This window comes from Maniola hyperantus, chromosome 18 (assembly GCF_902806685.2).
Source record: "Maniola hyperantus chromosome 18, iAphHyp1.2, whole genome shotgun sequence".
Lineage (NCBI taxonomy): Eukaryota > Metazoa > Arthropoda > Insecta > Lepidoptera > Nymphalidae > Maniola > Maniola hyperantus.
Window position 1 is genome coordinate 12,497,427 of NC_048553.1, and position 12,979 is coordinate 12,510,405.

The 12,979-nt window shown below is 38.7% G+C and overlaps 1 protein-coding gene across 2 annotated transcripts in view; it reads left to right on the plus strand.

Moving 5' to 3' along the window:
• LOC117990433 (basal cell adhesion molecule-like) overlaps positions 1-12,979 on the plus strand; it is a 146,092-nt gene that overhangs the window by 108,172 nt on the left and 24,941 nt on the right. For both annotated transcript variants that reach the window (XM_034977872.2, XM_069504689.1), the window contains one exon: positions 7,017-7,153. In XM_034977872.2, the coding sequence (XP_034833763.1) occupies positions 7,017-7,153 (137 nt within the window). The remainder of the gene's footprint in view (positions 1-7,016; positions 7,154-12,979) is intronic.

The window sequence follows — 12,979 nt, forward strand, 5'->3', positions numbered from 1 at the left end:
TAGATATAATTTCATTCTTTATGAATTACTTAAAGCAAGAGTTAAAATTATTATTTCATTTGTCACTTGGCTTATTATAAATTTTATTTTTATTCACAGAAAAAAAATTTTTTTTAAGCATAACTCTTTTAGGCGAGACTTGAACGTAATTCTAATCTTTTTTCGTATTGAAATGAGTGTACCAATACTGTACTGCCATGTACCTAAGTTTCTACTCTATTTCAGGCCGACAACTTTTCACTTTACCCTAGTAGTTGATACTACTTGGCTGGCTTTGCAACATGTTTCTATAGATACCTTTAAGGCCCCAGTACACAATGGCCTGTGATGAAATGAAATGAAATGAAATTTATTTATGACAACAATGTCGGTTTACAGTAGTGTCAGGAACCCTGAAGTAAGTTTGATAAACCTGTGTCTCAGGGTCCCCGCTCCTCCTCCTCAGTCTCAAACATAATAGTTGTGTTAACAAAAACTATAAATACTTAAGTCTAAACAATTAGCATGCAATGTGTCGTGCGTGTATGTGTATGTGTTTGTGTGTGTGTGTGTGTGTGTGTGTGTGAGTGTGTGTGAGTGTGTGTTGTGTGTGTTTCCTTATGTTGTTGATTTGATTTTTTATTTTATTTTATGTTTTATTTTATTTAATTATTTATTTAAATTTAAATTTGAAATTTTAGTAGATTTTCCGTATCAATATAGTTTAGATTATTTAGAAAACTAGTTACTGTTTGTTTGCATTTAAAGAGTTGCATGTCGTATATGTTTAAGGTTCTATTTAATTTGTTATATAAGTAGGTTGAAAGGTTTTTATATTGTCTGCCAGCAAAGTGGGTCCTATTACTTGAAACAGTGTTGATGACTGCGTGGTTACGTCTTCTACCTTGGAGTGATCTATTATATTCAGTAATGCGGTGAACCCGAGCTATAGTTTGTAAGATGTATAGTTGTTGTGATGGGCCATGCTTTGCAATGCACAACTGTAGGACACGATCACTTGGTGTTCATACAATGGCGCATAACTCATTGCTGCCTGGCGAAGCACTTGCGATGGACGTGGTAGTAATTACGGCCGCGGCTATTTATTTATATAATTTTTTTAGTTTCAAAACAGGAATTTGTAGGGAGTCTGCCATGAGATTCCGTGCATCATTGACCTGAAAACATCGTAGGTACGTACACTACTACATATTATGTTCAGATGGGACTCTATCGCCCATGTTCATCAGGGATAATATAGGAATTTTTTTTATTTTTTTTTATTGATCACGTAAATTTCAATAATACATTTTAAAATAAACAGTTCGCCATCCTCTAGAAACTGTTAAAGTTTATGTGAGGATGGCGAGTTAGCGTTAAACAAATTTAATAAAATCTAGGTAAAAAACTGTTATAAAAATTAAAAGCTGTTAATTAGTGCATATTTGTACATGTAAAATATCGTTACATGAAACACTTCCTAGACCTAGACTAGGCATCCAAAGAGGCACCTAGATCCAGGAAGTGCCTCTTACAATTTCTTATAAAAATCGCTCTTTTACTGTAGGTAGGTATTTTGCAGAGTTAAAGGTAAGTTATTCATTATATTTGCTAAGATATATGAACATGTTCTAGTTCCATACTTATTATTCTTAGGTAATTTAAACTTCTTGTAATTTGGTAAGATTGTTTTAGCGTTTAAACTACCGTGAGTGATTTCCATTATAAATACTATCTGTCCCGGCTTACTCACGTGTGTAGTCGACGTTAGCCCGACTAGTTTCGAACCCATCCGGGGTCCTTTTTCAAGGGAGTCCGTCCGCGCACGCGCCGCGGTTTTACGTGAGTAAGCCGGGACAGATAGTATTTATATTGGTAAGATTGTTTGATTTGTTGATTCTAATGCTAAAAGTTTTTTTTTTAAATCGGTCTATTAGTATTAGCACGCATTCAAGTACTAGCATGCAACAAAAAAGTACACTATTCTAATCAGCGGTCGGTGACGAACTAAGCAATGGGCAACTGTGTGAACACCACAGGCCACGCTGCGCCACGATTCCTTGAAGTGTGCCCAAAAAACCGACAACACCGGGTATCTTTAAAACAAGAGTGAATAGGCATCTTCTAGGTAAACGCGTCCCATCTTAGGCCACATCATCACTTCCCATCAGGTGTGATTGTGGTCAAGCGTATACCTATAATGAATAAAATAAAAAAAACATCCCGATTGCGCGCCACGATTGACAATTGTCCGCCACTATAATATACCCACTGTAGCCTGTACACAATAGCGATTGCCAGAAGTGGGCCAGAATACGCCATTGTGTACTGGGGGCTTTAGATATAGGAACAATCACTTTGCTAGGCACTATCACTAAGAACCCACACAGACAGCACATAAATTAATGCGTATATATACACTCGCCCGTGTCCAGACCGCGGCCATTTGTATTTCTCGCAAATTCCTCACACAATTAAACGCTAACTTAACACGCTTGGAGTAAGATCGACTACTTACTTTCACAATATATTAATTTACAACTAATGGCTGTATTTAACAGACGTATTATCTAATGATATATAAGATAAAATAAAATAAAAATATAAAAAGGGAATAAAAGTAGCATGTCACTTTCCAGGTCTTTATCTATACTCATACTGCTCCCACCTTTGGGCTGGAGCACCCCAGTACCAACTCCTTCCATTTGATCGGATCCAAAGGCGGGCTGTTCGACTTGTGGACGATCCCAAACTAACCGGCTCGTTGGAAAGCCTGGAGCACCGCAGAGACGTTAACTCTCTATGCGTGTTCTATCGCCTGTATAATGGGGAGTGCTCTGAAGAGCTTTTTGACCTCATTCCACCCTCTTTTTTCTACAACCGCACCGCGCGCCACCGTAAGGAATTTCACCCTCACCATCTGGGTGTCTGGTGCACTTCGACCGTCCGCTGCGCCAGATCCTTCTTTCCACGCACGTGCAAACTGTGGAACCAACTCCCATCGGCGGTGTTCCCACTAGATTATAATATGGGGTTATTCAAGGGGCGGACCAACAAATTCCTAAAAGGCCGGCAACGCATCGGCGGCTCCTCTGGTGCTGCAAATGTTCATGGGCGGCGGTAATCACTTAACATCAGGTGAACCGCCTGCTCGTTTGCTCGCTATATCTATTATAAAAAAAAACGAAAAATCGCGTCAATCCGTTGCACCATTGCGATGTGATTGAAGGACAAACCAACAAACAAACACACTTTCGCATTTATAATAAGGGTACCTACTGATTTTAAACTTATTGAACATAATAATATTATAATGTAATGCTCACGACTTCGTCCGCGTGGACTACACAAATTTCAAACCCCTATTTCACCCCCTGGGTTGAATTGTTAAAAATCCTTACTTAGCGGATGCTTACGTCATAATAGTCCAGTAGTTTGAGCTGTGCGTTGAGATGTCAGTCAGTCAGTCACCTTATCCTTTTATATATTAAGATGTACTCAGCAATGGCGTGTGAAACTAATCAATTAAATCGCAAAAATACCACATGGCTTATAATTGTAATTAATTTTTAAGTTGTAAAATGCGTGTGCAAATGTACCGTAATGTAAACGATGAGTCAGTACCCTTATTATAAATGCGAAAGTGTGTTTGTTTGTTGGTTTGTCCTGCAATTACGTCGCAACAGTGCAACGGATTCATGCATTTGCATGGGTATAGATATATACCCGGAAAGTGACATAGGCTCCTTTTTATCCCGGAAAATTAGAGTTCCCACGGAATTTTTAAAAACCTAATTCCACGCGGACGAAGTCGCGGGTATCAGATAGTTCGAAATAAAACTGTGCGGTCTAATTGACTCGACCGTCTGTCTGGTTTTAGAGCTTTTTATGGCTTTTATCGTTTTCAGCTGCGAAATATGCTAATAAAAAGCGTTCCAGAAAACCATTTGTTAAATATTGGCATCTGGGCGATAGTAGCATAGGTATAAAACATTTGGTACAATAATAAAGAAATAGGTAATTAATTAGGTAATTAATTTAATTTATTTATAATCAAATAAGAAAGCTCAGAGTCACTCAGCGGGCGATGGAGAGAGCTATGCTTGGCTATTTTCTCTGCGTGATCAAATCAGAAATGAGGAGATCCGTAGGAGAACTAGAGTAACCGACGAAGTGGCAATGGGCAGGGCATTTTATTTCAATACACCGAAACGTATGGGCAGAGAACATAGTTCGTACAACTGATAGACGTTGGGGTCCCAAGGTGCTGGAATGGCGACCTCGCACCGGAAGACCACGCAGCGTTGGAAGACCCCCCACTAGGTAGACGGACGATATCAGACGAGTCGTAGGGAGCCGCAGGATTCAGGCGGCGCAAGACCGTGGCGTGTGGAAGTCCCTACAAGAGACCTATGTCCAGCAGTGGACGTCTATTGGTTGATGATGATGATGATGATGATTTATAATCAAATACGATACAAGATCTTTACATTTTCTGACTCTCGCCAAACTGGTGAATAGTTTGTTGGCGAGCTGGCACTCCTTAAAAATAATTAGTATCTAAGTAATAACTGATTCCTACATTATATTTTACTACATAACTAAACTTATATTCTAACTTACATACCTACTTAAACTCAAAACACTAAACTCAACAATTCTCAGATTAAGGGTTGGTCGTCGCAGCGCTTTGAGCTCATCCAGAGGCGCATTAAATGTCGAGAGCGCCCTAGGCAAGCACCTCATAGGCGCCCCTCTAGCAGCCATATTAAAAAAAAACCGGCCAAGTGCGAATCAGTCTCGCGCAATGAGGGTTCCGTACTACAGTCGTGTTTTTTCGACATTTTGCACGATAATTCAAAAACTATGATGCATAAAAATAAATCAAAATCTGTTTTAGAATGTACAGGTGAAGACCTTTCATATGATACCCCACTTGATATAGTCACTCACTTCGAAAGTTGAAAATACTAATTATTAGTTCATGACCACAATTTAATTTTTTTTTGTGTGATCTAACCCTAAATTCACGGTTTTCAGATTTTTCCCCAAATGTCAGCTATAAGATCTACCTACCTGCCAAATTTCATGATTCTAGATCAACGGGAAGTACCCTGTAGGTTTCTTGACAGACAGACGGACAGACAGACAGACAACAAAGTGATCCTATAAGGGTTCCGTTTTTCCTTTTGAGGTACGGAACCCTAAAAATTACTAACTAACTTCGAAAGAACGATGAGTAGTTTAGCAATTAGGAGGGTACCAACACACATGCAAACTGCTAAACTTGTAACTGTGTTAATAAGGTAAAAAGAGCAAAGTTCACCAAAGTTTTCCGTGTTTTTCTCTTATTGACCAAAAATAAACACAGTTGGTATATCGTAATGACGAAACTTGGATACGTATTTTGACTAAACTTGGATACGTACTTAGGGTTTCGTACTATTTATTTTTCATAAAAATCTGGTAGCACTGGAAACGTCAAAAAATGTTGTTTAATTAAATAATCGACCGTCCGTCTGTTTGTCTATCAGCGGGCTGTATCTCGTGAACCGTAATAGGTAGAGAATTGAAATTTTCATAGAATGTGTATTTCTATTGCCGCTATAACAACAAATTAGAAAAATTTCAAAATGGCCGCCATAAAAAAGTGTTATTTCAAGTACAGTGGCAAGGAACCGTTCGTGTGTGAGTCCGATTCGCACTTGACTGATTTTTTTATCCCACAAATACCTTAAAGAAAGTTTTCGACATTTTGGAAAGTCGAAGAAAAATGTTGTATGATTAATTTTGGTGCGACAAATTGCTTTTGGATTCCTTGAATTTCGTATAAAAAACTTTTTAAAGAGAGAGCCAGCGCGTGCCAGACCTTCGTTATTTTATAAAAGCTGAAAATTTTCCTTTTATCTGGCTCGGGGTTGCCACGACTCTAAATGTCTGGCAATGCCTGGCGTGGTTTCTAATACTATTCCGAATAAAATATAAAAAATCAGACTTTATACTTTGACGTAAGACATTTAGCACCTTTATTACCTGTTATCTCCCAAAGCCACCATGATCCAAACTTCATAGTTATATACTTTCAGCTTTTATAAAATAACGAAGGTCTGGCACGCGCTGGCTCTTAGTCCATTTTCTACTTATCGCTTTCACACAATTTGGTGAGCGATTGGAATCTGTTTGATCTGATTATATTAAATTTCTGCTGTAATTTGAGATGATCGAACATTTCTGGAAACCCCATAGCTTTTTTAATTATATTTTTGTACAAATAGAAATATACGGCGCTGGAAGTAAAATTTAAAATTTTGAATGGAACAGTGTTTCTCTCTCAAATCAGAAATGAGAATTATCTATCTATAAAATTCACCGCGGACAGTAGTCTGACAGAAGAGCTGGCTTATTTTTTTTTTTTTTAAAGAATATTAGCCATGATAAATGACTAATATTCCCTTTTCCTCTCCAACTAAGCGTCAGGCTTGTGCTAGGAGTAGGTACGACAATAGTGCAACGGGCGGGATTTGAACCGTCGACCTTTCGGTTTTCAGTCCACTCATTTACCGGTTGAGCTATTGAGGCTTCAATTTTTGCGCAAAGGATCAGCCTGTCTGTCCAACGGAGAAACAGTTGATAAATTAGGTACAAATTGCTAAATTGCTCTGCCGGGAATCGAACCTGACCGCCACTTATAAGACCACAGCGTTCACCACTGCACCAGGAAGGTCAAAAAGGTTTTTTTTTTTTCATGTACCAAAATTGTAGTTACAAAGTAATAATAAATTAAGTTACATTGGAAATGCTCCTCTTCAAGCAATAACTTACGGTATCATTCGAACTCACTTCAAACTCAAAGTCAAATTACTTATTCAGAATAGGTAAAATTTAACGCTTACTGATGGTCAAAATTTTAATTTGTAAGATAATATAGTGGTGATAATTAATACGTACTTAAAACTAAAGCTAAGAAGGTTCCAAACGCGCCCAGGTCTGAGAAGAGCCCACAACAAACTCAGCCTTATGAATCCTTCTTGTTCTAGACCCACCAGTGGCCCAGATCTCTCTGGTAGAGCCCAAAGAGCCTCGTTTGCTGAGAGAAGATGAGGATGCAGAGTTACTCTGTTCTGCTGATGCATCTCCACCTTCATACAACTTCACCTTCTATAGGGGAACTGAGGTAAGAATCAATCTTTTTTTTTTTTAAAGAATATTAGCCATGTTAAATGACTAATATTCCCCTTTACTCTCCAACTAAGCGTCAGGCTTATGCAGGGAGTAGGTACGACAATAGTGCAACGGGCGGGGTTTGAACCGTTAACCTTTCGGTTTTCAGTCCACTCCTTTTCCGGTTGAGCTATTGAGGCTCATCAATATCTATACTTCTATACTAATAAATAAAATTATTGAAGTGTCTGTCTGTAATTTCGAAATAACTACCTCATATTCAGCTCATATTACCTGTACTGTACCTTAACTGAATCACACGTTTTTAATTTTTTTATCTGTCTGTCTGTTTGAACGGGCTTATCTTCGGAACGGCTGAACCTATTTTGACGGGACTTTCACAGACAAGTAGAAGATTAACCAGGGAGTAACATTAGGCTAGTTTTTAACTGACTTTCAAAAAAGGAGGAGCTGTGTTTTTCTACACAACATTCCTATTGGAATTGGGTTTTGAAATCGGTATGTTACTTGCCAACGGGACAGGAGTGGAGAAGGCGGGTAGAGATTTAGAGAGGCGCGAGGGGTGCAAGTTGCAACGGGACAGGAGTGGAGAAGGCGGGTAGAGATTTAGAGAGGCGCGAGGGGTGCAACGGATTGACGTGATTATTTTGCATGGATATACCTAATATTATAGTTAAATACCGGAGACTGGAGAGTGACATAGGCTACCAAACCGGAAAATTAAAGAGTTTCCACGGGATTTGTAAAAACCTAAATCCACGCGGACGAAGTCGCGGGCATCAGCTAGTTTTAAAATAGTTATACATATTATAAGACGTCCGCCACATATTCGGGTGGTCGGGGATTCAATCCCGGGCACGCACTTCTAACTGGTCTGGTGCGAGGCTTTGGCCGTGGCTAGTTACCACCCTACCGGCAAAGCCGTGCCGCCAAGCGATTTAGATTAAAAAACCAAAGGGACAATGGGTTTAACAAAAACTGCCATACCGCTTTCATCTTAGACTGCATCATCACTTACCACCAGGTGAGATTGCAATCAAGGGCTTACTTGTATCTGAATAGAAAATAATTAAAAAAAAACGGTGATTCTTCACATCAACCTCCTGAGGAAACCTGCATGCCTGAGAGTTCTCCATAATGTTCCCAAAGGTGTGTGAAGTCTGCCAATCCGCATATGGCCAGCGTGATGGACTATGGCCAAACCCTTCTCATTCTGAGGGAAGACCCATGTTAAACAGATAGTCAGCGATGGGTTTATGATGATGTAGGTATTTACCCCCTACCCACGTATCTATATAGAATACCCCAAACCCCAAATTATACCTCCTACCCATCTATCTATCTATGTATATAGAATACCCCCCAAACGCCAAATATTCAAAGGTGATTCGATAATGTTATTTTGATAAATAAACTTAATTAAGTTCCTTATCTTAATCATGAGCTATAAATTGTAAAAGGTTATATATTTCGACATCTGCATGCAAAAACATCGTATCTCACTTTTTAGAGATTTCGAGTTACAATCATATTCACAGCTGTGCTTCATAGTGAACAAAAAATGTTCTTTTTTCTGCTCACCCCTGTATCGCGTTTCGATTCTAGCCAGAAGAAGACGGTAAGTAAGCATCTATTGAAGATGATAAAATTGTATAAGTATTTAGTTAAACATACTTGCCTTAAGCCATCAATAAAAAAAGTAATGTAAGATACTGTCTTGTTTTCGCCATTTCATCATAACTCAGGCAATTTTTAAATTTTTTTAATGAATAAAGGAAATATTAACACACAATATTAAATTACATATTATAATATGTCTGATTACAATGCTATTTTGTGAATAATTAGTACAGTATATTAAAAATGCGAAAGTGTGTTTGTTTGTCGGTTTGTCCTTCAATCACGTCGCAACGGAGCAACGGATCGACGTGATTTTTTGCATAGATATCGTTAAAAACCTGGAAAGTGACATAGGCTACTTTTTATCCTGGAAAATCAAAGAGTTTCCACGGGATTTTAAAAAACTTAATTCCACGTGGACCAAGTCGCGGACATCAGCTAGTAACATATAAACTATATTAAAGTGTAGATTTTACCTTGCTGACAAACATTTTAAAGGTTGGGTGGCGTTACGTTAAGTTTGCGTAATAATTATCACCACTATATCTTACAAATGTAACACCATACCAGACCATCAATACGAGTAATTTATTACCTATTTTGAATAAATCATTTGACTTTGACGGCTTAACAAAAATTAATAAGAATTTTTAAATCTTTGACGCGCTCTCCTGTAAAGATACAAAAAATGAGATACGATGTTTTCCTAACAGGTGCCGATTTATAGCTCCCACCTGTCGACGGCCATGCTTTATATCCATCAAATTCTCATTGAAGCTCTCTCATCACGAAGTTAATAAAAGCCACGGTTATTGTAAGAAATTTATAGGTGTAATTAATTAGCAACATGAAGGAAGCCTTTCTCGGGAAGTAATTAAGTTTGTTTACGTGAAAATGTAATATTGTATTGCTAGCTTACTCGCCAGGCTTCGCACAAATATTTGGACAAATATTTTTTTATTATAAATCGTCTTTGTGATTAAGTCAGTATAAAATTAAATCATTATTGTTGTATAATAGTGTCTATGTATTTAGACAAATATGTTATACTTACCTATTACGCACGACTTATCTGTCTAAATTGGCATTTCATCTTGTGCCAAGTGGCTGTGGGTGCAAGAACTCATTTTAGATTTAATTAATTATTAATTTCTGGTGGGAGGCTTCGGCCGTGGCTAGTTACCACCCTACCGGCAAAGCCGTGCCGCCAAGCGATTTAGCGTTCCGGTACGATGCCGTGTAGAAACCAAAGGGGTATGGGTTTAATAAAAACTGCCATACCCCTTCCAGGTTAGCCCGCTATCATCTTAGACTGCATCATCACTTACCACCAGGTGAGATTGCAGTCAAGGGCTAACTTGTATCTGAATAAAATAAAATAAAAAAAGTACTTCTTATTATCCACTAACTACTATCTACTAACCATTAATTTTAAGTTTGTTTGTACCTTAGGCATAAGATGAATAAACCAGTTTTCTTTCTTTCTTTATTTCTTCTAAATTTGCATGCTGTACCCACCTATAATTTGAATAATTTGTAATTTTTTTGTACTGTTGTTTTTGTGTGTTTCTGTTGGTGGTTCAATAAATTTTTTTGACGAAACTCGAGCTCCAGTGCGTAACCCCAAACAAATTCAGAAAATAGTAGTAGATATATGAGATTTTACATCTCAGCAACGTTGATGGAATTCGAGACGGAATAACGTCAAAGTAAAATGGACCTAAAGACTGACGGTCTAGAGCCAAAAGTTCAGTACCATCTATTTTATTTTTGCATCGTTTCCACTTGGAGCGATAATGGGGCGATAATCTCTTGTACACAATCTCTAAACTAAACTAAATTAACAGGTCTAAATTTAGTGCTATCCTTCTCCGCAAGCGACATTATGACAGGGATAGCAATAGATTTAGACGTGCCATTTTAGTTTAGTTTAGAGAATTGTGTACAATGCAAATGGAATTAGCCACAATGTACACTTCTACACTACAATATTATAAAGAGGAAAGATTTGTATATTTGTATGTTTGTAACGAATAAACTCAAAACTACTGGACCGATTTCAAAAATTCTTTCACCTATTGGAAAGCTATATTATTCCCGAGTGACATAGGCTATCATCATGATCAACCCATAACCGGCTCACTACAGAGCACGGGTCTACTCTCAGAGTGAGAAGGGTTTTGGCCATAGTCTACCACGCTGGCCATGTGCGCATTGGTAGACTTAACACACATTTGAGAACATTATGGAGAATAAATACATAGGCTATAGCTTTTTTTAATTAGAGATGCATACGAAAATTGTGATAAGCTACCCGTGCGAAGCCGAGGCGGGTCGCTAGTTGTAGATATGTGGACAAACTTCAGCATTCAAATAAGTTGGTTAAGATAGCTTTTACTATAATGCTGAATCTGACGCTCAAATTCTAAGCATCAACGTCGGTGAGATGTTAAGAGCCCTCGCCCACGGCGACTTTTTGTAGCGATGCTGTCGCGCGTTTACTAAACGCACGCCAGCATCACTACTAACGCGTGTTAGTCGCATTTGCAACGTGCTACTGCATCGCGACTGTATCGATGCAAACGCGCGACTTTGTCGGATGACATCGGGGGAAGAACGGAGGGAGGGTGGCGCGTGAATAGAGAACCGAGCATCAGTGCAACATTTTTTCTCGTTTGCATCGACACAGAAGCGCGACAATATCGCGTTTGCATCGCGACTGAATCTGAGACCGTGGCCGAGGGCACACAGCTAGCGACCGCTTCGCGACTGTATCGATGCGGACGCGCGACATCATCGCTACTGTATCGCTACAAAAAGTCGCCGTGGGCGAGGGCTCTAAATCTCACACTAAGCACACTGATCGAGAATTCTCGGGTTCAGATCGACTGCAGTGCGTAAAGAACCTTATTCAACGTAGATGTAAGTTGAACGAGCAAAACTTTATAAGTGAAAAAAAAACCAGAGGAACAACTCAGACAAAATGTGTTTTCAATCTCCAAAAAAACCTAAGTTTACGAAAGTTTACGTCAAAGTTTCTAGACACTGGGAACCGCAAATTACGTATTCATAGCGGTTTGTGGCGGCCTTATTAATGAACTAGCTTATGCTCGCAGCTTCGTCCGCGTGGACTACACAAATTTCAAACCCATATTTCACCCTCTTAGGGGTTGAATTTTCAAAAATCCTTTTTTTTTTTCTTCAGATACAAGTTAGCCCTTGACTGCAATCTCACCTGGTGGTAAGTGATGATGCAGTCTAAGATGATAGCGGGCTATAACCTGGAAGGGGTATGGCAGTTTTTATTAAACCCATACCCCTTTGGTTTCTACACGGCATCGTACCGGAACGCTAAGTCGCTTGGCGGCACGGCTTTGCCGGTAGGGATCTTAGTGGATGTGTACGTCATAATAGCTATCTGCATGCCAAATTTCAGCCCGATCCGTCCTGTAGTCAGTCTGTCAGTCAGCAAGTCAGTAAGTCAGTCACCTTTTCCTTATATATATTTAGAAAAAAAATCTAAATATATAAATTATATATTTAGAAAAATTGTTTAATTCACAGGCAATAACAAATTGTAATTTCACGCGGTATTAATTAAATCCTTATTAGCTGTCACGTCCCGTCACGCCACAACAGAATTACACAAACTCCAAGCGACCTAAGTTTCAATTTGCGTGAAAGGTGTATTTAATCGCGGCCGCGAATAATTACCCTACATAATACACATGGTGGACATAAAAAGGTAATGTCACTTGTGGTGACGTTATTATGTGGTCTTCATTATAAAACAGTGTATTAGTGCTCAGTAGTTCAGAGAGGGACAGTAATGAAAATGTAGATGGATCCTTTACTTTGGCAGTTTAGTTAGTTTAAAGAAGCTATGAATGAAGATGAAATAAAAAATATGTTGCAAGCTATAACAAATTGTAATTTCACGCGGTATTAATAATTAAATCCTTAATTGCTGTCACGTCTCGTCACGCCACAACAGAATTACACAACTGTCATGTCACTCACCAGTAGGGCGATTGTCTAAAACCTGCATCAATCATTATTACAATCTCAATTGTTCTGATTGGCTGAATTTGTGCGATTCTTCTTGCAACAATGCATTGTGGCCAATAGTGAACGAGCATTAACCAATCAGAGATGATTGCGATCGTGACATTGTAGCTGTCAAACAACCGCGGTAGGG